Here is a 26,138-nt window from a genome sequence, read left to right on the forward strand (position 1 = left end):
ACATGATTCATGATTTTTCCTACCCCTCTTCCCTCCCTGCTCCTAGAGCTGTCAAGTGAATCTACTAGGTTATACATGTATCATTGTTCCAAATCTAGTTTCATGTTATTCATATTTTCAGTAGAGTGATCTTTTAACACCAAAACCCCAATCATATCCCCATTGAACCACGTGATTGATCTAATGTTTTTCTTCTGCATTTCTACTCCCACAGTTCTTTCTCTGGATGTGGATAGAATTCTTTCTCATAAGTTCCTCAGTGTTGTCCTGGGTCATTGCACAATGCTATTTTTCTTAATGAGAAAGAAATAGAGGGCTTGACATAGCCTTTTAAGAACCTTCAGTTTTGCAAATGTAATCAATCAGTAAGCATTTATTAAGTGACTACTGTGCACCAGGCACTATGCTAAGTGCTAGAGATACAAAAAAGAGGCAGGAGACTGTACTTGCCCTGGAGGAACTTATAATCTAATTGGGGAAACGCCATGCAAACATACACAAAGCAAGCTATCTCTAGAATTAATAGGAAATAATTAAAAGAAGGAAGGTACTGGAGATGAAATTTTAGTTGGAACTTGAAGGAAGCCAGGTAGATCAGTAGTCAGAGGAGAGAGTGTTCCAGGGACAGGAGACAGCCAAAGAGAATGCCCAGAGCCAAGAGATGGAGTGTCAGTGTCACTAGATGGAAGAGTATGTGTTGGAAGTGTAAGAAGGAGAAAGAAGACTGGAAAAGTAGGGGGGCTAGGTTGTAAAGGGCTTTGAATGCCAAATAGCTTTTTGTATTTGCTTCTAGAGGTAATAGGAAGCTAGTGGAGTTTATTGAGTAAGAGGATGACATGATCAGACCTTCACTTTAAGAAAATCATTGGGGGCCAAATGAAGAATGAACTGGAGTGGGGAGAGACTTGAAGCAGGCAGATCCACCAGCAGGCTACTGCAGTAATCCAGGTGTGAGGTGATAAGGACCTGTACTAGTATGGTGACAGTGTCAAAGGAAAGAGGGGGGGCATTTTGGAGAGATGTTGCAAAGGCAAAATCAACAGACCTTGATAACAAATTGGGTATGGAGGTGCAACATTATCTTCCTGTCATCCTTGACAACATCCTCTCCTTTCATCCCTCTTCACCTAGCTTTCCACTTCTGTGCAATGCAACCTTTGCTAAAAAGCTATATAAATGCAGGTATCTAACCATGAGGCATATGGCAAGCTACCATTTGTTACTTTTTTACGTGGTTCCTAGAGCAGTAAAGCCAAGAGCTTTCTCTTCCCTTGCCCTCATAGTTTTTTCCTTGGCATTTAGGGCATCCATTCTAGAGATACGTAAAGACCATGAGGAGCAGCTACAGAGATTGAAGCGGCTGAAGGACCGAGAAATTGATGCTGTTACCAGTGCTACCTCTCATACCCGGTAAGCCCTATGTCCCTCTCCTGCCAGTAGAGCATCAAGGAGAGCAGTGCCATAAGCACTGGCTACCTGTGATTGTGTGGCCTAAAGCTATGCCTCATTCTCCCAGGTCCCTCAATGGGGTCATTGAGCAAATGGAGAAGTTTTCCTGTAGCCTTAATGAGCTTTCATCCCGGGTGGAAGCCACTCACCTTACCAACTCCCAGGAACTAGAGATGGGAGCCCGTCAGCGTGATAAGCAGCTCCAAGGTACTCTACTATCTTCTCTCTTTTCTCCTCCTATTTCCATACACCATCACAACTGACTCTGGGAATAAAGTAGAAATCTTGGAATCAGTAGCTGGCAGTAACTGTCTCAGGCATTGTCTACAGCCCTTCAGGAAAGGTTGACTCTGCAGCAGCGGGACATGGAGGATGAGAGGAACAGGCTACATGAGATCATTGGAAAGATGGAGGCCCGACTAAGTGAACAGAGCCGTCTCCTAGAGCAGGTGAGTCTCTAGATCTCTCATGTCCACCTCTGACTCTCCCCTCTCACTGTTACCCCCCCCCCCCATTGAAGACTCCATTACCTCATGCCTGGTTATTACCAGCCTCCTAGTCCAGTCCATTTGTACATAGTTGGCAGATCAACCAAAAACATGATTTTCATCACATCATTTCTCTGCTTGAGAACCTTCAGTGACTTCATATACTCCAGTATATAAAAAACTATATAAAAATCTAATCTCTGCCTACTTTCCAAGGCCCTCTATAGTCTGCCACTCCCTTTTACATCTAGCCTTATTTCCTATTTATCTCTCCAACCCATTCTCTATACAAGTCAAACTGACCTCTGTTCCTTTCACAAATATGTTTGTTCTGATATCTGTTCTTTATTCATGTCATTTTCTTAAGTTAGTATGGCCTCCCTCCTCTCTTTCTATCCAAAGTCTGTCCATTCTATAAGATTTTCCCAAGTCTTCTCAGCTCTCATTGATTTCTCCGTTCTCTGAATCAAAACTTAAATTTATCACCACAAATTTCACATTTAATCACAGCTCCATAGCATTCTCTTCTTGTTTCTCCTATATGTATTAGAATTGTTTCCACAAAGCCTATTCCTCTGTGTACCATAAAGCACCCAACAACCAATAGAGCTTTTGATTGATTAATGGAGGGTCAACTAAGCCCAGAAAGATAGGGATAAAATGGGAAGGGGCAGGAACAGAGATAGTGCAGGTTTTCAGGTATCCTTTGCCTAATGCAGTGGTTCTCAACCTCTCAATTTGTAGCAATGAGAATACATAATGCATATCAGGTATTTACATTCCGAATCATAACTGTAGCAAAATTACAGTTTTGAAGTAGCCACCAAAATAATTTTTTGGTTTGGGGTCACGGCAACATGAGGAACTGTATTGTGGGGTCACGGCATTAGAAAGGTTGAGAACCACTTGGCTTAATGCATTTCCAAAAGAATTCATACCTCACAACTTATATGGAAGTTAGTCTCAAGTCAAGGCTGCAGTGGGAGACATGAAAGTCGGACCAGGAATAAAAGTTTCCCCTTCCTTACTCCAACATCTCCATGGAAATTGGTCCACAGGAATCCCCATCCAGTTGTCTTCCCATTCATTACCAAGCTTTCTGAGAGAGTACTTGTGACGAGTCACAGAAGCAAGGGGTGACCTGACTTATTAGTTCCTGTAGAGAGGTCAGGTCCTATTCCAGGGAGAGACCCATTCACCTTAAACCTCAACACTGGGGTCATACAGGAACGCTGGAGAGTGAGTGCTGAGCAGTCCAAAGCAGAGTCCACACAACGTTCACTGGAGGAGCAGAGGAGGGTCATGAACCAGCAGCTCAGCATGGAGAGGGAGGAGTTGGAGAGGGCCAAGGTGAGTGAGAGCTTGAGACCCAGTAACTCAGGGCCATCTGGGTCAAGGAGCTCCTGATGGCCTTCTCCTTCTCTTACTTTTTGTTTCCCAGAGTGCTTTACTGGAGGAGCAGAAATCAATCATGCATAAGTGTGCAGAGGAGGGGCGGCGGCTGGCCACAGAGTGGGCCGATTTCCATGCCCAACAAAAGCTAAGTAAAGAGCGGGCAGAGCGTGAGGCTGAGCGCATGCTGCAGGTGGACTCAAAGAGGGAAGGGACCATCGTCAGTCTGGCCAAGGTATGGGATCTCAACTTTGTCTTCCAAGGCCACACCCCCTTCTGTCTAACCCAGGCCTTGTCCTCAATTGATTGCCCGCCCTTCTGCCGGTGCATTCCCCATCAATAGCTGTAGGCAGAGGAATTTAGCTTTCTGCTAAATATCCTCAACATGATGCACAAGTCATTGTTTTCTAAGGATGGACCAGCTTGGACAAAGAGCATGAGGAGTTTGCTTGAACCTGGAAGAGGATCCCTCTCTCTCCAAAAACAGAGGCCTGAAGCTTTGAGAGAAGACAAAAGATGTTCTCTTTGCAGGAACAAGCGGAGCTGAAAATCAGAGCAAATGAGCTACGACTCCGGGAGGAACAGTTGGCAGGAGAGCAGGAGACTCTGGAGCGTGAGAGGCAAGAACTGAGGCTGGAGAAAGAGAAGATCAACGCGGCTGCCCTGCGCATCAAACTCCGGGCTGAGGAACTGGAGAACATGAGCAAGGTGAGGGGGTCAGAGATGCCCCCTGGGCCCCCAGGGGACACTGGGAAGGCAGGTCAGCACCAGGGACTGCTGGAGGATGAAGGGTTCCCAGACCCTCCTGTCAATCCTGTCTTCAGGTGGCCTCTCAGAAGTATGAGGAGGGAGAGCGGACACTTCTAGAGGCTCACAAGCTGCAATCAGAGCACCAGGCTCGGCTCCAGCTTGTGCAGCAACAGCAGGAACGACTCCGACAGCAAGAACAGCAACTGCATCAGGCAGGCACCTTCCCTTCCCCCTTATCTCTGCACACTCTCCTCCCTCCCCTTTGTGGAAATCTCATTGGTGCTTTTTGTTTGTGCATCATGTTCATTAGTGTCTCTACCCTTCCTGAGATCCCCCAAACCCCTCTGAGTTAAGCAAAACCTCTGACATGAGGGCGACATCCATCAGCACAAGTAGCATTTCCCACCAGAGTTAGTTCCACACTCTCCTTGTTCTCCCCTGCCTTCATTGTATGAGATGTTCTGCACCCTCACAACTCCTTCCTTTCTCTTTCTGGGGGGGATGGAAACAGGAGCATCTGAATTTGGCTCAAAAGAGACGGCAGCTGGATCATCTTCACCTGAATCTTCCCTCTCCTGTTATGGGGCTAGACCGTGGGATCCAAGTCCTTAATTCTTCCAGCCTGAATCGTGAGTTGGCCCCAAGAGTGAGGGGACACCTGCTCAATTGGTCTGTGGGAGAGTAAATATGGGGGAAATAGCTGCTAGGCAATCCCTAGCTAGCTTAATAAAGAAGAAGACTTGGGTCTATTTAGTTTTCTTGACTTCTAGCAAGAATATACAGAGCCCTCCTATTCCTTCCGAACAGTCCCACTGCTCTGACTTACAGAGAACCTTGTCCCCACTAATACTTTTCCATGGGCCTCTTTCAGCTGTCCCCTCTTCTGCTGTTGCCATTTCCCGACACAGCCAGCCTCCAGCAAGCCTGGGCCCTTCCCATTTACATGCCAAACTGGTGCTGCTGAAACACATGGCTGAGAAGGTAAATGAGTGTTCCCAGGCAGCTATCTTTTGGGCAATCAGCTCTGGCCTCATTCCCATCAGGCTGCACAGAGTCCATTTGCTGTGATTTTCTAAAGGATAAAGGTGCAGAGGTGAGGCTGGAAGAGTGGAAGCTCTGACCCAGGAATTAATGAATTCTGCCTCCTTTACCCTCTCTGAGATAGAGCCAGGCAGGCAGGAGGGGAAATGTAGCAGGTGGGAATTGGCCAGTTGTCCATTCCAGGGATGGTCCCTTCCTTCTCAAGAGGGAGAAGGCTCATAGCATTGTGGCTGCTCTCTACACTGATTTCATTTACACATGCCCCTTCCTGCAGGACCGGGACTTTTTAGAGGATGAGAAATTCTTCTTGGAGACACTGAAAAAGACTTCCTACAGCATGACACCTCATACAGCCTGAGTGCCACTCTGGCCTTTCAGCTGGGAGAGCTCAGATGCTAGAATCCTCACCTACTACGCTCTGCCAGCTTGTCTACTAATTTTCATCTCATAACATCAGCAGAGACGGCACCACCACAAACCATGCTGGGCTCCTCCCGTTGCCTCTGAGGCACCCTTCGGACTACTTACACCCATTTGTCCCAAGTGAAAACGTGTTCCTGATCACCTCATTCATTGTTCGTTATCCAGGCATAGCATCTGCTTCAATGAGGGAAGAAGAGCAGAGAATAGTTTTCTTCGTTGCTGGCCAGATCTTGGCCAGCCTCCACTCTTGCCAGAGCCATGTCCTGCCTCTGGGCTAGAACAGGGTAAATATTTCTTTATCACACAACAACACAAAACACATTAGGGGGTTCAGGAAGTAGAACCCTCAGTAAATTTCCATTTAAGGTCCCTCAGATACCATCTGACTGACTGAGAATATCAGCCCATACCCAGCTTGGGGAAATTGGTGCTAATATAAAGGCTCAGAATCCTAATGCTCCCATGTAGTAAGAGTCTCCCAAAATGACTTGGGTTGGGCTCTAAACAAAATCTTCAGACAGGGCTGGTTTTTCCCAGGGAAGTAGCCAATAGAGCCTTGTACCTCAGAGAACTGAGGAACAGCTAACAGTTGATACAAGGTATCCTGCCTGATAGGAAACAAGATCCTCCCCCAAATCTTTTAGACACCTGGCACTGGGGTGGGTTGGAGCAGGCAGGATGGAACCAGGCTGACCTTTTCTGTATGATTTCTCCTGGAATTTAAGTGAACTCCTGATTTGCCCAACCACTCGTGCACACAAGCCCATTCATTCTCTTTGTTCCCTAACTCTGACCATCTAATTGGCTCACTCAGCTTGAGCACTTAGTCCTGCAGCTTGTTCATCAGATTCTTACATATGTGCTGGGGGGACCAGGGAGCTAGGAAAGGAATGCTGCCCATTGTGTCACCTCTTATGGAGCCAAGGCCATGGGGAAAATGAAGACAGCCAGCACCAGATGTCAGCTTCATTCTGCTTCAGCTTCAGAGAGCAGCTAATGGGATCTATTATGTCCAGCCTTCTTTTGCCTTTTCAATTTTATAGCATGTGGATGATGTGCCAAGACTGGCCAGGAAGATGGTAGGGGAAAGGGAGGACTGGGGTATCAGTAATTGTTCCCTGAGGAACCAAGTTCAATATAGCTCTTCAAATAAAATCTCAATTCTATTCTATTCTTTTTTTTTTAAGTTTTCTTTTTTCTCAGATTGCACATTGATACAATTCTTAATAATCATTTTCTGACATTTTGAAACAGTCTGTGTTTTCTCCCTCTTTCCAACCCTTCCCCCCACCCCAAAAAGGCAGGCAACATGACATAGGTAGAATATCAGTACTACCATAAGCAAGCAGTTTCTCACCTTCCATCTGAAAACATTAGCAAATTGAACAGGTAGAAATGAAAGATTCTCCTGGGCTACCCCCAGCTAGAATGTAGCTGCTGCTTTCCTAACACTGCACGAAGATCTCTTATTTCCCTGTTCCTATGGTTTGCCTTTTAGATCAGTTAAATTTTCAATGTTACTAATTACTGAATTCCTGCAATTTACAATGAATCTCACCCAGTTGCTCCTTGTTTTTCAAATATGCTTAATAATCAGTTGCATGCTTTGAAATAAGTTCTAAAGAACAGGAAGAAGGACTCAGACCCTTCTGAATGCTAAGCACCTTCCTTAGAGATGTCCTCCTGCTCTATAGCAACCCCACAAACAGCCTCTACAAAATGCTAAATGTCTAGATCCTTAGAAATGCCCTCTGGGTCGATGCCCAAACCAACATCAAAGAGAGCAACAAAATAACCTGGGCATTGAGAAGGCTCTGTTGGTTGCCTGGTATGAGGAAGATCTACAGTAACCCTTTACTCAGGCAGCAGGATGTAGGGAATGGAATCAAATTCAAAATGAAATGAGGGCCACTAAACTAACCACATATTAACCTTAAAAATACAGATCAATACTATGCTTTATTGTACATTTATTTTGCTAAATATTTCCCAATTATATTTAATCTGAATCAGGCTGCACTTTTGGAAAGGTTGTGGGCCATCATGTATTTGACACCTCTGCTGTAAAAGACAATCTGAAATTGGATTCAGGAGCTCTGTGGGCACAAATCCTGCCTCTAACTACTTAGTGGTATGACCACAGGCAAGTCACTTAACCCTCTCCTAGCTGCAATTTCCTCATCTGTAAAATGGGGGTGTAATAACTGCAAGGGCCTACCTCATAGGGTTCTGTGAGACTAAAATACTAATTGTTATGTATACTTGGCAGTCTTTGAAGCATTACAAAAATGTCAGTTTGGGCAGACTGGTTCTCCAGTCTCTGATTCCTGAGACCTTCTCTGTGTTCCATCATGAATGATAGCAGAGTTGAACAGGAAAACTACTGAATCCAGGAGGTGGATCCGTGTTCTCTTCTTGGTTGTCACCTATGAGCTTTGGTCTCAGGCAAGTCATCTCTCTCTGCACCAGTTTCTCGCACTGAGAAAATAAAGGGTTTATACTAGACAGTCCCCAACATCCCATCAAGTCTAAGAAGTCTCTAAGAGGCTACTGCTCCACAATGCCATGGCTGTTAGGTGTTCCTTGAAGCTAAATTCAGTCAGTCCCTGCTCCCAAGAGGCTTCCAGAAGGATGGAAAGGAAAACTGCAAAGCTAGTCATGCAATTAGGGATGTGTATACATTTCGGACATCAGGAGAAGTTTTTGTTTTCATATAGGAGGGCAAGAAGTTGTTTAAAATAGAGGGGAAGGGAGAAATTGGAAACAGGACTGGGAACAAACGAGAACAGAAGAAATAGGAAGGGATGACATAAAGATAGAAAAACAAGCAGAAGCTACATAGAAAGGAAGTCTTCCAGCTCCTAGACAGTCTGGCCCCAAAGGCGCTGAATAGAGTGCTGGACTTAGAAAAATGTGAGTTCAAGTCTCACCTCTAATTAAGATGTGTTTCCATGGACAAATCACCAGTAAAATGGGAGGAGTAGCTATAGCGACTACCTCACAGGTGCTTATGAAGCCCAATGTAGTAACATGTGACGCATTTCACAGACTTTCAAATCTATATAAATATCAGTTATTACTGGTTTGTTTGCAGTTCTGGTTTGGGAGGTTAGGGATTCTATGGATTAAATAAAGTAAGAGAGGAAAGCCCAGCTGTCTGATAGTCAAGCCAGCCAACTGTGGGGCCACTGTTTACCCTAGAGAAAAAGCCAGCTGACTCTTCTCTGCTGAAAGGGAAAAGGGGCTTGCTTATTGCTTTGATTTGAGTGCAGGGTGGAGATCAATATGAGTATAATGAGATTTTATAGATTCCTTGGAAGGAAAAAAGGGTAATTGGGAAATCAGGAATAGTTCATGAGCTGAGGCAGAGATGGATGTATTATTTGTGTTATCTTGAATGAGTCATTTAAATTTTCAGGGTTTCAATTTCCTTTTTTGTATAAAATAAGGTGGTGAACTTGATCTTTCAGGGTCAGCTATGTAGATTCAGTAGACTGAAATCCAGACCCCAAGGACAGGAGGTTGTGGGTTCAGTTCTAGCCTCAGACACTTCCTAGTTTAACCCAGGCCTTACCATTCTTCTGCCTCAGAACCAATAAACGATATTGATTCTAAGATGGAAGGTAAACATTTGTGTTTTTTTTCAATAAATAAAATAAAGGGGTTGGATTAGGTGACTTAAAGGGCTTTTTCTGGAGCTATGATAATACTTGACATAATTTATATACCACTCCAAGGTTTTGAAAGCACTTTACATAGTTAGGGTATATGTTTGGGCAATGTAATGTAAAAATATAGCTGGCTCTCATGTGACATGGATAGAAATATATGATCTGAAATCTAGCCTACTCAGAAGACATAGACTACAATTCTCATCTTTATGGAAAGTAGAAGGGCCATACCATCTCTATCTACTGCCTACTGCAGAGTTAGTGAGACACAATCCATGGCTGCTGGTTCTGGGTCTCCAAGAGGGATATCAGGCTAGAATTATTTCTATTCCATATCAAACATCTGTAGCCTGGGTCTATCACCAGAGGTTCAGAATCAAAGGTACTGTCCCTGATCATTCAAAAAGGAATGGTAACTATTCCCTTCTACCAAATTCTCATTGCACAAAAGACTACAATGAATAATTAGTAAGCTTCTTCATTAAAGTATTGCAATCAGTAAACAGAAATTGGAGAAGTTGATAGAATAGAAGATAAAATATTTAAGAGTAAATGAGCTCTCTGACTGGGAGGGAGGTTAAGATTTCAGATCAAACAAGGAAAAATAGATCGATCTCACTGAGGAGAGTCTGTTCTTAGCAGTGTCTAGGGTTACAGGTTCTGTGAATCAAGGAACATGGTGGAGGTTAACTCCCCACTTTTGAGGCTCTAAGATCTCCAGTCCTTCCTTCACGCTTATTTCTTTCAACCACCCCTCTCAAGCTCTTCCCTGAAGTTCCTTTGCAGGGTCAAGAATCTCATCATTAGGAGTCACCTTCCTTCCCACAGAGGAAGCAGAGCATTCTCTGTGCTACAGGGCATATGGGATGTTCCAGGACTTGCACCTCTGGTGCAAGGACCTGCGAAGCCCCTTTCAGGACTCTTCGTCTACTTTTGACATCTACCTATCTCCCAACTCTTTGTTTGTGCCTCCAAGAAGCTATAGCAGCCACAACCTAATAAAACCATTCTGGTAGAAGAGCTAAACCAGATTGCAAGTAACCAACTGGTCTCAAACCAATCAGTGAGACGAAGGATACGAAGCCTTCCTCTGGAAGAATGGGCAGCTGACAACAATTTGTTCCACCAGCCATGAAGGTACTGTGGAAGGCTTGGAGCTTGGTTAGACATCAAAGACACCACAGTCATCCACTGCATCCTGAACTATCACCAGGTGTGCTAACATTTGTCTTATTACTGGACTCTCAGAACTCTGGAAGAGAGAGTGTGGCTGATGACTTTATACAACTCTGCCTCACTTAAATCCAATTCACATGCAAGTCAAGACATCACTCCATAAAGTCCTTTTGAGGAAAAGACAAACAACAGGACTGCTGCCAAGGAATTGCCCAGCCCACACTGATATGTGTGAAGGGGTTACATAAACATTATTTCCTCTGATCCTTGCAACAATTCTATAAGGATGATAATTAAGCATAGCGTATCTGGGGCTTCAGTTTAAAACTGCACCAAGACTTTTGGGACATCCCGCTTTACTCCCATTTTACTGTTGAGGAAATAAGCACCGAAAGATTAATTAAGTAGAAGTAGTTATAGAGTGGAAAGAATGAAAATTCTGGAATTCGAGTCCAGAGGTTTAAATCCTGCCTCATGTCCCTCCCCTACATCTTTGCTTCTAAACATATCGAGTTCCTTCAACCATTTTTATACAGACATTAGGACTTTTCACCATCCCCTGCCTTCTTCTGGTCATTCTAGCTCAGAGCTAATGACAATTGTTTTGCATGGAGCAAAAACCATTTTATTTGTTTGGTGGTGGTAGTGGTGGGGATTAGAAGGGAGTCCAATGTGTATTAGGGCATAAAAGTAGCATTGAAAGGGACAATCTGATAGGCCACAGTAACACGAGAAAATGTTCTCCAGAAGGTCCATATTCATTGCATAAATTGTCTGACATGGTCAATATAGGTAAATTTTGCTGAATTTCTTTTTTTCCTTCTTTTCTTTTTTCTACAAGGGAGAGTTCCCTCAGCTTTGGAGTCACACACAGGAAATGGGTTCAGTCCTGGGGGAGACTAGCCACAGAAGAAAGGGGCCAGCCTTTTTCATACTTTCTAGATCTTCATACTCCTATCCCAGAACCCTAGGGAGAAGCATTTAAAGCTTAGGTTTGGCTATTATCTAGGGTTTCCTCAAAACAGGGATTAGCAAAGTACAGGTAGACCTGCCACAAGACAATTACAAACAAAAATGTTTAAATCTCAAAAACTTTGACCAAAACCTAGAAGTGTAGTAATTGTTTTTATATTCTTCCAAGGAAGGTGATGCTTAAAACATCAAAACATGAAGCATTTTGTAGAACTCCATAATACTGCATTCTGCAATACACTGTCATCTTCCTAAAGGTTCATATCTTCTAGCACATCAAGCCCAGGGGTCTAGGCTCCTCCTGTCGGTGGGCATCTCCTGAAGAAGTGCTATTGCAATTCTAGGGGGCAAACAGCTAAGCCTGCCTGTAATTAGGTGCTCCTGACCTCAAACTCAGAAGGTTACTTACAATGCAGGAAACATCTGTCTCCTTGATTGATAATTTTTTTTTGATCAATGATTTTTTTTGAAAATCAATTTTGAATTGATTCAAAATGAAAATTTTAAAAATTGATAAATTATCCTTGCTTCGGAAAGAAACAGGAAATCAAAGAGGCAATCACAAACATCTAGCTAAACCCCTGCCCTAGTGAACCATGTGAATGGTGTTCATTTCTGGTAGAGTAAAAGGGTTATATGAACCACATCCTGGAGACTGGAAGGAAAAGAACATCAGAGGTCATAGTCACTCTTTTGAAAGTGTATTGAGGCAAAGAATTGGAAATTGAGGGGATGTCCATCAATTGGGAAATGTCTGAACATCGTGGTACATGATAGTAATAGAATACTATTGTGCTCTAAGAAGTGAAGAGCAAGATGATTTCAGTAAAAGCTGGAAAGGTCTGAGGGAACTGATGCAGAGCAAAATAAGCAGACCTGAAAGAACATTGTACACGATAATAGCAATATTGGACGATGATTATCTGTGAAAACTTGGCTTCTCTCAGCAATGCAATGAACTGAGACACTCCTTACTTATGATGGAGAATGCTCTCTACCTCCAGGGAAAGGGCTGTTGGAGTCATCTTTCACCTCAGTGTATTTATGGTTTTATTTCAGGGTTTTAGTTATGTATGCGTGTGCTCTTACAACAATGACCAATATGGAAGTATCTTTTGCATGACAATAAAAATTGATTTTTAAAAAGACTACTGAATAGCTAGCTCTTCCTGGCTCAGTTGCCATTGCTCTTGAATGCAGCTTCCCTAATCCCTACTCCAAGTCATGAAGCAGAGATAGGGAATCTTGCACTACCTAAATACTACTGATTTGGGATTGAGCACATTTCCTTGGAAGTGGCCAAAAAGCTCAGACTCAGCATTCAAAGGGTGGTGCTCTAGACACATCAGTCTAGGGAGCTGTGCTGTTTAAATTATTAACATTAGTAAATACTTTAGCTGTTGACAGTTGGACAAAAATGGGGGAGGGTGTTGTCATGCCACCATGAATGAAGAAAGTGGTAGGTCCAGACTTTTTTGGACTTTCCTGTGATGTTGCTACCCTCTGGTGGTGAATTGGCATTCAGCTGCCTGGATGCAACCTTTCTCTAGTTCTCTGTGCCCATTTGGGGTTTTCTTGGCAGATAATGGAGTGATTTGCCATTTCCTTTTCCAGCTCATTTTACAGATGATGAAACTAAGGCAGAGTTAAGTGATTTGCTAGCATCTGAAGTCACATTTGAACTCCAGGCCCAGCACTCACTGCTGAACCACCTAGCTGAACCACCTAGCTGCTGTCTCCCTTCTTAGCCTGTGGAGGGTGCTAAAGAGTAATAGGCCCAGAGATTCAAGTCTCCAATGCTACAATCTGCTCCAAGTAAGGGAATTCCCATTTTGCAAACAATAGTAGGATTGCTGCAAAGCCTTGTTTGGCTCAGTTCCTGAAAAGGTTGACATTCTTTAGTCTTTCATTTTTCTCACATTCACCTGGGCTTTTTCACTCCAATTCCTAGACCCAGCTTCCTCTTCTCTTTTTCTGCTCTCCTTTTACCTGCTTCTTCCTATTGTTTCTTCTCTGAACTAATACCTTCAATCCATGATACCGCATAAGCAAATAATCCCAGTTGTCTTTAAATAATTTTACCATAATTTTCATAACCTTTAGAATTATATAAAAAAAAAAGTCACATGTAAATGAGCTGATGGGTCACAATGCCTATGGCTTGAAAAGGAGAAACTTCTCAGAATACTGGAAAAAACCCAAGGAGCATGACAGTTCTGCACAAGGGAAATACTTTTCACTGAAAGAGCATAACACTTTCCAAGCACCTTCTAAGAACTGCTGTGTACTAAGAGTTTGTACAAGATTAGCAGAAAATTCTAATTCTGTCCAGGAGATGATTTATATTACACATTCTTCTCTAAAAAGATCCAAAGTATCAAGTTCAGCTGTCTAGTCTGTGACAAGGAAATCACTTTTAAAAGACTGATATATATTAAGATCGCCAAGGAATTCAGCTATGTAATTCCTAAATGAAAACTCAAATCAGCAGTCAACCTTTTATAGAGTTTAATTACAGACAGGAGGAAGAAAGGAATTAGAGATAGAGAGAGAGAGGGAGAGAGAAAGGGGAGAGAAGGGAATAGGGCTTAAATACCCCTTCTGTTTAGGCTGGGCCAAAGGGCCCAAGCCCTTAGATAGCTGGGGCAAAGAAAAGAGATCAGTCCCTATTACTCACGTGACCAAAATGGAGAAACAGTCTCAGAGGCCCCCACCTTCAGCTTCCTTCAGAGCAAGCTTCTCAGAGCACCTCTCCAACCACTCAGAGCCAAAACTCTCCAACCACCCCCTCAGTCCTCAGACCCCTCTATCTTTAAGGAAACATCCAAGTTCCCTCCCCTCAGTTCTCACATCTACCAATCACTGTCCATCAATTTCCCTGTGCCAATGGTGGCTCTAGCTTAACCCAGGACCACCCAGAGGTCTGTGGCTTTGCACATTTCTGTTGGAGGTCATATTCTCAAATAATTAAATTTTGATCTATGCTGCAGCCCTTCCTAAATCCTGTTAGGACTGAGTGGGGTGGAAATTGTATTTTCCAAGACCTGATTCTGTCATTCCAAGTATCTCTATTGTATCAATTCTAAAATCAATCATGACTCAAAGAAATTCCTGTTCTGTGCTTAAGCATAGGTCAAAGCCCTTTCCATTGTTCAGCAAAAGGTTTCTGTCCTAAAGTAATCTTAAGAAGGGAGGAGAAGGAACCTCCCATGCCAATGGGGTTCCCATTCCAATACACTATTAGTAAGAAATTTTCCAAGTATGAAATTTCCCAATGGTGAAATTTCCAACATTTATAAGTCTAAGAAATTTTAAGGTTTACAAGTCCCAGATTGCCAAGTCTAAGGTTCAAAATCTCCATTTATACACCAGGCATAGGGAGAGTATGTACTTTTGAGTATTTTCCTTTGTGGTTTCTGAACTGTATGCCCATTCTTGCCTACAGACAGTGTTCTTTTTGTTGTTTTATTTTTATTTTATAATTTTATTTAGAATATTTTCCATGGTTACAAGTTTCATGTTCTTTCCCTCCCCTTTCCCCAATCCCCTCCCAAAGCTGATGCACAATTCCACTGGGTATTAACATATGACCTTGATCAGAACCTATTTCCATGTTGTTGATGTTTGCACTAGAATGATCATTTAGAGTCTACATCCCCAATCATACTCCCATCGACCCATGTGATAAAGCAGTTGTTTTTCTTCTGTGTTTCTACTCCCAGTTCTTCCTCTGAATGTGGATAGCGTTCTTTCTCATAAGTCCCTTAGAATTGTTCTGGATCATTGTATTGCTGATAGTAGAGAAGTTCATTACATTCTATTGTACCAGTGTATCAATCTCTGTGTCTGTGTACACTGTTCTCCGGGTTCTGCTCCTTTCACTCTGTATCAATTCCTGGAGGTCATTTCAGTTCACATCAAATTCCTCCAGTTCATTATTTCTTTGAGCACAATAGTATTCCATCACCAACATATACCACAATTTGTACAGCCATTCCCCAATCAGAGGGCATCCCTCATTTTCCAATTTTTTGCCACCACAAACAGCATAGCTGTAAATATTTTTGTACAGGTCTTTTTCTTTATGGTCTCTTTGGGGGTATAAACCAGTAGTGCTATGGCTGAATCAAAGGGCAGACAGTCTTTTAGCACCCTTTGGGCATAGTTCCAGATTGCCTTCCAGAATGGTTGGATCAATTCACAACTCCACCAGGCACGTATTTGGACATTGTGTTCTTATTGGAGATTTGGGGTGGGCTTTTACATTTTGATTATTCCTGTTCTTATTTTATAGATAGGAAAAGTTATGCTTATTATTGCTTTTGCCTTATCATTTAGTAAATGTTTTATGTTCAAGAGTTAATGATCACTTAACTCCCATTGCCTAGTCCTCCCCAATTTTCTGTGAATCTTAAAACTGCTCAGACTCTACTTCAGAAGATTTGATTAAGTTATTCCCCATTTTTAACAATGGAGGTACTTGGTCAGGAATGTACTGAGAACTTTTAAAATTACTCCACCCTACTCAGACAGTGCCTTAGGGGAAGATAAAGTTGAAAAATCCTGATTGAAGAATGAAAAGTCCCTAACTCATACTTATAGTGAAGCTAAAACCTTAAGCTAGGTCTATTTTTAGATGTAATACAAAAAAAGTGCTCATTACCTATAAAGGTTAAATTAGTACCTAAAAGGTCAAGCAACTGGCAAGCTTAACAAAAGAGGTGTGAAGTACTCAGTAGATTTAATCTAACCAGAGAAGGTGAGAACAAAAGATGAGAACTAAGAATGGGCAGTCCTAGGAAAAAGCGTCTACTGTGATTGGTACACATGAAAATTTAGAGGAGGTAACATAAGAGAAAATTTCTTTAAAAGGGACTTACTGAGTTGGAGTTAGTTTTTTGGATTGGAAGTTAGTTGGAGTTGGAGGTCAGAGGTTTGGAGCTTGCTTGAAGATGATCTTGTGGTGAGTGATAAAGACTGACTTGCTCTCCCTTAGGCTCAGGCCTAGGCCATTTGGCCTAGACCCTTTCTACTATTTTCTCCTTCTCTCTCTCCTTCCCTTAATCCCTTCATTTATATTAGTTAAAATTGCCATAAAACCCAGTTCACTTGGGTATTTTCATATTTGGGAATTTTCCCATGGTGACCACTTAATTTTAGATTTTAAATCAAGACGCTAAAAATTATCTTTACAGTTTGGCCGAAACCTTTACAGTTTTGGCAATTCACAGTCTTGGCAAACCACATTTTCACAGTTACATTTCTAAACTGTAACCAATACAAAGTATAAAGAGTTAAAAAAAAAGTTAATGACATCATGTCTGCATATGTATAGCCTAAATTAAATTGCTTACAAGATTTATTGCATTATTGACTAAATTTAATGTATATGTTCCTTCCAAGTAATTAATTAGCATAGCTAACATTATGAATATAAATTCATAACACCTCTCCTATACAGTCACCTTGATTTTCTCTTCTGACACTGCCACCATCCTGAAGCAAATCTTCACCATGCTTTGACTACTAAAATTGTCTCTGCATTGGTCTCCCTTCTCTCATTTCTCCCACTTCAGTCCACCCTCCACTTGGGGATCATATAATCTTCCTAAGGTGAAAGGATGACAGTAACATCAACTTCTCTCCTTCCATTTAATAAACTCCATCTTGACTCCCTAATACTTCCAATATAAAATATAAAACCTTGTTTGGATCTTAAAGCCCTTCATAAATGTGGTCCTTTCCTACCTTTCTAGTCCTCTTAAGCAAATTCCCCCACACTTAAACTTTGATCCTGTGACATTCAACCCTTTGCTGTTCCTCCCATAGGACACTCTCTTGGGCATTTTTCTGATAGTTCCCTATGAGTGGCATTCTCTTGTACCTTCTCTCTGCCTTCTGGCCTTCCTCAAGGCTCAATTATGAGCCTTTCCATATACACCCTAAGGCTAGGGCTTTCTCTCTGATGTAACCTGTCTATCCTTTATTTATATATATTGCTAACATATGGTTGTTTGCATTGTCTGTACAATTAAACAGTGAGCTCCCTGGGAGAAGGAATTTTTTGGTCCTTCTGTGTATCTCCAGTGCATGGCACAGAGCCTGGCACAAAGTAGGCATGAGAGATAACTAACTGCTTAGTACCTGCCTGGCATATAGTAGGTGCTTAATGAATGTTTGTAATCTAATCTAATTGGATCTAACTGGATTTCAACATTTTGGGGCTGAGAAGTCAATGAAGAAACCTAGAAGGAATGAAGTCGGTGAGAAGGTTGACATTACCAAAAAGGCAGCAACCAAACCTCAAGGTTTTGCCTCTCCTAGACGACTCGACCCCGCCTCCGCCTCGTTCACAGGTCCTGGGGCACGCCCCAGTGACGTAGGCTGTCTGGGGGCGGGGCTAGGCAGCCTTCTCGGATCTGGCCACGCAAGGGCCGCCCCTTTGGGGTCCTGACGGCGGCGCTAACGCTGCAGCCCTAGGGAAGATGGCGGCGCCCTGGTGGAGAGTCGCGCTGTACGGAACGCGGAACAGTCGCGGCTTCAGCACCACGGGTGAGGGGCTAGGACAGGGAGGGGAGGGAACGGGACAAGGCCAGAGTTGAGGGTCGGAGTCGCGTCCACTGGACTGGAGCTAGCTCTTCTGCCGGTGACTTCCTGGTTTTCTCCGCCCCGCAGCCGTTCTGAGCCGCCGGTCCGCCCCGCTAGGACCCATGCCCAATGAGGACATCGACGTGAGCTCGCTGGAGAGCCTGGAGAAGTATCGCAGCTTCGACCGCTACCAGCGCCGCGCAGAAAGCGAAGCGAAGGATCCGCACTGGTGGAAGAGCTACCGTGACTACTTCCGGCAGCCCTCAGGTGCACGAGAATGCCTCGGGATCTTTTCTCTATCCTCGCGAGACTGGCCCGGGCTCCGCCCTCACCCTGCCCTTCCTCCCCTCCCTCGCCCCCAGGCACTCAACCCTAAATGGAGAGCTAGGTGTCATGGTTTCCAGCCCCGCCTCATTTTACTTAGGTGGGGACTTGAGCCCTTCCTGGAGAGGTGAAAGGATTCATGTTAGGGTACCCAAATAGTGTAACTTTTCCTTAAAAAAAAAAATGGAGATGATAATCTTATCTCATCCCTCTGAGCTATCAGCTCATTATATATATATATATATCATTATCAGCAAAATGGAAATGATAATAATTATTATAGCTAATATTTATATAGTGCTCACTATGCCCTAGGTACTGTGCTAAACATCTTCAATTCCTCACAACACCCCTGGGGAGATAGGTGCAATTATGATTCTCATTTTACCGACTTATCAGTGGTTAAATGACGTGCTAATAATCTGTAGGGATGTGAGAATCAAATGAGTGAATGTAAAGCATGCTACACACCTCAAAGCACTGTATCAATTTCAATTCCTACTGTTCTCCTTATAATTATTATAACTACTCTTAGATGTAATGATAAATGTAGGAACCAAAGTGTCTTGCTCTTTCCTAGCTATGATCCTAAACAATCATTTTGTTTCTCGGAGCCTCAGTTTCTCCTTTTGTAAAATGAGGAGGATTCTTGTACTATTTTACTCAGGATGGTTGCAAGGAATAGGTGGTTGCAAGGAGATAAATTGCCTTGCTGCAGAGAGGGCCCGGTTGAGATTTAGATAAACATGGAGTGATAGTGAACCCACCATAGCTTTTCCAGCAAGTAAGAACAGAGGAAACGAGTGAGAGTGATCCTCCAGGGGTGGGGCTTGGCAAGATGTAGGTTGGTCATAAAATCTGGGAGCAAAGAATTTGAGACAAAATAAAGTAAAATTGAATTAGTTAATAGGATTGAGAAGGAAAGAAGAGAGTGATGGCCTGGAACAGGTCTAAAAAGTGGAGGGTTTAGAGGTTGATATGACAGTACAGAGTGTAGGACCAAGTAAAGTGGGGCAAATCCCTCATGTTCTAAAGGCCTGGGAATGTACTGATGTGTTGACAGATTTGAAAGTGTGTTGAGAAGGAAGTAGAGATTTAGGGGATCTAAGATGTAGAGAGAGATGGAGTGGTAATGGTTCTGATCAGATAAAGCTGTTTCAGCAAGATGGAATTGGTCTGAATGGAACTGGATTACAGAAACACTAAAGGTTTGACCCTCCCTATGTGAGGCAGAGATAGGTTATGGGCATTGAGTAGATTGAAGAACCAGAAAGTTAGGATGCTTAAGAGAACACCATACATGTTGATGTCTCCTGGTACAAGGTCAGGAGTTGGTGAAGAAAGTGAACAGGTTGTGGAATTTATGAGGAAAGGAGAGAAAATAATGGAAGATCACAAGCCCCAAGATTTGGCTTGGATAAAGCAAACCTTAAAGAGGAAAAGGTTGTTGAGTGCTGGGGGAAGAGGCAATAGAAATACAGGTATCCCTTCCACATCAAAGGAGTTAGGAGCATGGTGCCCTCACAGACTAGAAAAGACAATCAAAAATTTTGGGGCTCTTCATACCACAGAAAAAGTCTGAATTTTTTCTTTTTCTTTTATGGGGTGTTAATAGTACCTTGTAAATTTTGAGTTAAATATGCATTTCTGAGTTTCTAAACTTTTTCTGTGTTATCTTGCTGGCCTTTGTATGTCATATTGAGCTTCCTCAAAACTCCCCAAAATTCCCATTTAATTTCTTATGCTGATTTAAGATATATATCAATATATCAAAACCACAGTGGAGAAAATTGTGATGTGGAAAGGAATGCTAGAAAATATGGCCAGGGATGCAGTGTCAACAAGATCCAAGTCTTTGTAACTGTCAAAAATTAGAAGGATTTAAAATGCTAATTGAAATATACATTATTAAACATAGCCAGTGTGCATATTTATTTTCCAGGACTATGCATATTTGTTATGGGAGGAGGTTTCTTTTTTTTTTCTTTCAATTTTTCAGTTGTGGGGCAGTACAAGGGAGAGATAATACTTGTTTATAAAAAGAAAAAAGATTTTTAAAAGAAAATGGAGGGAATATGAAAGGAAGAGAAGTGGAGGAGATGTCCCTAAATTTGGAGTCAGGAAGACAGGTTCAAATCTGTTCTGTGCATGTGAAGGGAATGGGAATTCCAAAAGGTCCAGTGAAAGTGGCTAGAGTGGGTGTTGGGTTGGCTTGAGATAGATGAGTTTGAGAGAGGTGATGATAAAGGCTGTATTTTGGGGTAGTTTATTCTCGGGGAGTCAACAATGCAGGAACACTGGCTTTGGAAGGGTAAAAAGCCCTAGGAGTTTGCTGCCAGTAATAGAGGAAGAGTTCAGGCAGAGTAGCAGTAGATGAAAGCAGCTCCAGTGATGATGGCATGGGAGTAGTCATTCTTTGTCTTGGGTCTACTTCAGTCTTCTTCCCCTAAGCTTCACAACTTCTTCAGCCATTCCCTTGTCTGGGGGAATGCCCGTTTCTTTCAGTTCTTTATTGCTCCAATAATTGCTATTGTAATTATTTATCTAAAAGTTGAAAAATATCTTGTGTTTTTCATCAACCTTTTGTGGGCATTGCCTTTTCTACTCTACCCACACTGCTTCCTCATTTCCACCGTTTAAGGAAAGATAGCCCCTGTAGCATTCCAAGCATATTCACATCTAAGAAATATAAATGATTGTATGGTTACTGTGTCCTCAGACACAAGGTTATACCACTGATATCTGTGGGCAGACACTCTTGACCTAGCCATGCTGCCCTTGTTCAAGGCAGACTCATTAACATTTGGTGCGGAGTGTGGCACCCCAGATATGGGACCTGAACCCACAATCCCTGGCTTAGGATGCCAGTGCCTTATCCTATGTAGCATCTCCTGGCCAGCAGGGGCTACAAGAAGGGATTTTCCCTTTGTGGGTTGGATCTGAGGAGGAACAGGGAGTCTGAGAACCCGGGTGAAGAATGAGAGACACAGACAAGTCAGTATTTAGATAGGGCAGGCAAAACCCCTATGATATACACCTTGGAAGGAAAATATGAGAGCCAGTGAAACACTGGGGAGAGAAAGAAAATAAGGTAGAGAATGCAAAGCCAAGAGAGGCTAGAGGTTCAAGAGGGGAGAAGGTTCCAAAAGAAAAATCACGGGGTTGCCTTCTGTTTTTATTACAGCATGGCTTGGGAGGTACTCCCAAACACATAACAAATACGTAGCAAAGCATAGACAATTCAGATTGGATGGCAAAGTAATGGTGACACCCTTTGGGCGTTGGGTGTGTCGACTTCAACCCAGGCTTTTACAAAGGAATTCGACACTCCACACCAAATGTTAATGAGTCTGCCTTGAACAAGGGCAGCATGGCTAGGTCAAGAGTGTCTGCCCACAGATATCAGTGGTATAACCTTGTACAAGTCTGAGGACACAGTAACCATATAATCATTTATATTTCTTAGATGTGAATATGCTTGGAATGCTACAACCCCTTTGCTAGAAATGTTGTCTATCACTTTCATTCATACACAGCTCCCATATAATTTCTTTTTATGTCCCTACATGGGTTGCACAACTTCTGCTGGCATCTTTATTGTATCAAACAAAGGAGATCAGAACTGGGTCAACTCTGAGCACTCATCTAAGTCCAACACCCTCATTTTGTAGAGGAGCAAATTGTTTAATCTAGGCCATACCCATTAACAGTTACTAACTAAAAATTTTGAGCAAGCCCCCTCCCTGGGCTTCAGCAAAATGATAGAGTTGGGCTAGATGATCTTGAAGATCACTCTCATTTATAAGCATTAGAATACTTTTTAATCATGTGTAAAAACATTTTTAATCCAAAAAGAGTTGGGAGTATGCCAGACTTGATCTTATCTAGACTCTCATGGACCTACCTTCTACCCAGATCCCAAAGACAAAATAGACATTGGGTTTCCTCCCAACAAGACAACCCAAAGGCAACAACAGGTCCTTGAAAGAAAGAAAATCCTTCAGGAGAACCGGGCTAGGATGGAGAAGAGTGCCCACTTCCATAATGGTGAGCATCATTGAAGGTTTTGGGGGTAGTATAGGGCAAGATGAGCCCAGCTGACTGGGATGGCCTCTTCATGTATTTCTCTGATTTACACAGTTTCTATCCCACTGGAGGAGGTTAAAGCTGATTGGGAGAAGACCGTTGGCCCTTATCACAAGAAGCGCCTGGCTGAGTACTATGGCCTCTACCAAGACTTGTTCTTGGGTGCCACATTTGTACCCTGGGTCCCCTTGAATGTTGCCTATAATCTGGGAGAAGAACTGATGATGCCCGTGTTCCATGGGAATGAGGTTACACCAACTGAGGTAACCTGTCACCCTCCCACATACACATATGCCTTTCCTATGTCCTGTTTAAGTCCCAGCACAAAGGGGCAATAAGGTGGCTCAGTAGATACAGAGCCAGGCCTGGAGACAGAAGGACCTGGGTTCACATCTGGCCTCAGACCCTTCCTAGCTGTGTGACCCTGGGCAAGTCACTTAATCCCAGTTGCCTAGTCCTTACCACTCTTCTGCCTTGGAACTGATACCTAGTATTGATTTTAAGGTAGAAGGAAAGGGTATAAAAAAATCTTATAATTCTGCCTCCTGTTCACCTCTTTGGTTTCTTCTTGCCTCTCTGTGACAGATTGGTTCCTATTGAGCTATATAGTCTTTGCTCTGAACTGTCTTTATTCCCTGGGTCCAGCTGTGGCCTCTTTCTGCCTTTTCTTGTTGTCAGGCCACTAATCCCCCAGAGGTGACATATGAAGCCGAAAAGGGCTCCCTGTGGACTTTGCTGCTCACCAACTTGGGTATGTGCCTTTGGCAGGATGGGCTCTTATCCCTCCTTTCTTTCCTGGGCCTCTCATATCATTGAACTGCCCTACAGACCAAAGCCTAAGAAGGGGAGGGGAGGGGAGGGGAGGGGAGACAGGATAACACCTAGAGTTGTGCAGACTGGAAGGTCCACTCTTGCACCACACCCCATATCCATTCTATGCCCCATGGTAAACAGCTTCTTTTTGTATGCAGATGGACACTTACAGGAACAGGATGCTGAATATATCCACTGGTTGGTGTAAGTGTAAGGGGGAAGACTTTGGGAAACATTGAAGAGAGATGGGGAAAGAAGGGTACAGTAGAGGGAGGGAAATTTCTGCTGGATTCTGAATCTAAATTTGAGGGTTGGGGGCTAGATGGCTCAGTGGATAGAGATCCAAGCCTAGAGATGGGAGGTCTTGGGTTCAAATATGGCCTCAGACACTTTCTAGCTATGTGACCGTGGGCAAGTCATTTAACCCCCATTACTTTAACTCTTAACATTCTTCTGCCTTGGAATTAGTACCTAGTATTGACTCCAAGAAAGATTTCAGGGGAAAAACCAGCTTGGAACGTAAACTTCTACAGAAGGGTAAGTCAGTGTCTAGGCCATGCATGTAGGACTTTGGGGGAAATAAGGGGCATATGCCAGTGCCTCACACCTCTGTTCCTGCAGGTAGTCTGGAAAGAGCTGGCTTAAAGATGGGGTGATATGCCACCTTCTGCAATCTTGGCATTGGGGAGGAGTTGCATTTAAACAGGAAACACAATTTCCTCCCTGACCAGGACCAACATCCCAGGCAACGATGTGTCTGCAGGACAGGAGATGTGCCACTACCTCCCACCTTTCCCCTCTAAAGGGACTGGTTTTCACCGTTTCACTTTCCTCCTTTTCAAGCAGCACCAACCTATTGACTTTTCTGGAGATGCCCGTCCCACACCTTGGTAATTTCTCCTCAAAGGCCTCACCCTGGGTGTCTGCAGAATGGTTGAACCTTGTTCTTAAGGAGCTCTGAGTTTTCTGAAATTTAACTTGTGATTGGAGGAATGGGGAATGTGCTGGACAAAACTGCAAAATTTTTTTAAAGTAGATTCTGGGAAAGGAAGAGGCATCTGTGAGGCCACTCACACTGTTTCATCTTCTCTCTATAGTTACCATCTTGCTATGAGAACGTTCCGCACATTTGATTTCTATAAGAAGCACCAGGATTCCATGACCCCAACTGGCCTGGCCTTCTTCCAGTGCCGCTGGGACGACTCTGTCACCCACGTCTATCATCACCTGCTCAGTAAGTGGGACACAGTGGAGTCAGGGCTTTCTTTGTTCATTGGAAGGGGCACTGATGACCATATGGCTACCTAAATTATACAAGCAAGCCCTGTCACCACATAGAAGAAACAAGGAAGAAATCTGGGTGTGTGGTAGGATGCCTTCTCTGGGGAAGCTTAGGACTGGGGGGTGAGGGGGGACATTCACCTGAACCTCTTAATTCATTTTGCAGATATGCGAGAGCCAGTGTTTGAGTTTGTACGCCCACCCCCTTACCATCCCTTACAAAAGAAGTTCCCTCATCGGCAACCACTGCGATATTTAGATCGATACCGAGACAGCCATGAACCCAGCTATGGCATCTACTGAAGGACTGAGTCACCCAAGGTTTACAGGATACCCAGAGGGAACTAGCAGCAGACCTGAGATATACCCTTAGAGCTATCCTGGTCCAATTCATCTTTCAAGAAAAATAATAGGTTAGAGGCTCCCAACCATCAGCTCCCTGGAAGCTCTTCCCTGAGGCTGTTATTCTGCCAATGCTTTCCTTGTATATCCACATGGTTTGGGAGCAAGAAAGAGCTGTAGGGTATCAAGGTCAGAGAATGTGAATCAAGTTGATTTCAGATATGCAACATGGTATAATACATAGCTGACCTTAAAGTCAGGATATGATTCAAGTCCCATGCTCTGATATTAGCTTCTCAGTGTTCCAGAACATACTCTTTTTGTCCTTGTATATTTTTATTTCATTAAATATTTCTCAATTACATGTAAAATTTTTTAACCTTTTTTTTTTAAACCATTACCTTCCATCTTAGAATCAATACTATGTATTGGTTCCAAGGCAGAATAGTGGTCAGGGCTAGGCAATGGGGGTTAAGTGACTTGCCCAAGGTCACCCAGCTGGGAAGTCTCTGAGGCCAGATCAGATTTGAACCCAGGACCTCCCATCTCTAGGCCTGGTTCTCAATCCACTGAGCTACCTAGGTATCCCTTAACCTTTTTTTTTTTGAGTCCCAAATTCTCTTCCTCCTCCCTCCTAGAGAAGACAAGCATTTTTATATAGATTATACATGTGAAGTAATGCAAAGCATATTTCCATATTGTCCATGTTGCTAAGGAAAACACAAACCAAAAACAAACAAGAAAAAAATTTGTTTAAAGTTATAGCAGTCTGACCAGCAGTTGCTACATAAAGTTTTTCCTTAGTGGGTTTTAATTTGAGAAGGAGAAAGGAGTCTGAGAAAAATGAGTGATAAATCAAGACACACAGACAAATTAATTGATATGGGGAGTGGCGTGTGCTCCTGTGATGTTTTCCTGGAAAATTAATAACAGGAAAACATGAGAAATAAGAGAACATGTGGAAGTAAGAATTATGAGGAAAAGAGAATCAAGGTGATCAAGTGGGAGAATAGGAATCAAGAGAAGGAACAGGCCGGCTTCCTTGCCTTTATTCAGGTGTGGATTGGGAGGTGTTCAATGAATACCTAACAAAGCATAGGGGATTGACATTGGTTGAAATGGTAATGACGACAACAACAAGGCATGTGTGTGTGTGTGTGTGTGTGTGTGTGTGTGTGTGTGTGTATCTAACCCTTGCTTTGCAAATGAGTTTGGCTCCTTGCGCTATGTTAATGAGTTTGCCCTGAACAAAGGCAGCATGGCCAAGTCAAGAGCCAGCTCAGGAATCATACCATGCGCCTGGAAATACAATATCCATACATCAATCATATTTCTTAGATGC

At 43.1% G+C, this 26,138-nt stretch overlaps 2 protein-coding genes across 21 annotated transcripts in view; both read left to right on the plus strand.

The window, feature by feature from the left end:
- FBF1 (Fas binding factor 1) overlaps positions 1-6,714 on the plus strand; it is a 28,724-nt gene extending 22,010 nt beyond the window's left edge. For all 20 annotated transcript variants that reach the window (XM_016430644.2, XM_056817108.1, XM_056817113.1 and 17 more), the window contains 10 exons: positions 1,303-1,410; positions 1,517-1,656; positions 1,780-1,898; positions 3,165-3,287; positions 3,379-3,564; positions 3,861-4,037; positions 4,154-4,291; positions 4,591-4,708; positions 4,951-5,060; positions 5,395-6,714. In XM_016430644.2, coding sequence (XP_016286130.2) covers positions 1,303-1,410; positions 1,517-1,656; positions 1,780-1,898; positions 3,165-3,287; positions 3,379-3,564; positions 3,861-4,037; positions 4,154-4,291; positions 4,591-4,708; positions 4,951-5,060; positions 5,395-5,478 — 1,303 coding nt within the window. In that variant the 3' untranslated portion in view covers positions 5,479-6,714. The remainder of the gene's footprint in view (positions 1-1,302; positions 1,411-1,516; positions 1,657-1,779; positions 1,899-3,164; positions 3,288-3,378; positions 3,565-3,860; positions 4,038-4,153; positions 4,292-4,590; positions 4,709-4,950; positions 5,061-5,394) is intronic.
- An 11,004-nt stretch (positions 6,715-17,718) lies between these two features.
- On the plus strand, positions 17,719-25,167 carry MRPL38 (mitochondrial ribosomal protein L38). The gene is made up of 9 exons (XM_001369236.5): positions 17,719-17,914; positions 18,038-18,217; positions 22,190-22,321; positions 22,415-22,623; positions 23,039-23,111; positions 23,332-23,377; positions 23,905-24,063; positions 24,271-24,407; positions 24,621-25,167. Exons 1-9 carry the CDS (start codon positions 17,848-17,850, stop codon positions 24,755-24,757), a joined length of 1,140 nt encoding a protein of 379 aa, XP_001369273.3. The 5' UTR covers positions 17,719-17,847; the 3' UTR covers positions 24,758-25,167.
- The last annotated feature ends 971 nt before the right edge of the window (positions 25,168-26,138 follow it).

Source organism: Monodelphis domestica, chromosome 2, assembly GCF_027887165.1.
Source record: "Monodelphis domestica isolate mMonDom1 chromosome 2, mMonDom1.pri, whole genome shotgun sequence".
NCBI classification, from domain to species: domain Eukaryota; kingdom Metazoa; phylum Chordata; class Mammalia; order Didelphimorphia; family Didelphidae; genus Monodelphis; species Monodelphis domestica.

Bases quoted from the DNA above. Each gene is read 5' to 3' on its own strand.
- MRPL38 (XM_001369236.5), top strand. From the start codon at position 17,848: ATGGCGGCGCCCTGGTGGAGAGTCGCGCTGTACGGAACGCGGAACAGT. The intron at 22,624-23,038 runs GTAACCTGTCAC...TCTTGTTGTCAG, and splicing joins ATGAGGTTACACCAACTGAG to GCCACTAATCCCCCAGAGGT. The intron at 23,378-23,904 runs GTAAGTGTAAGG...CTCCCTGACCAG, and splicing joins GAATATATCCACTGGTTGGT to GACCAACATCCCAGGCAACG.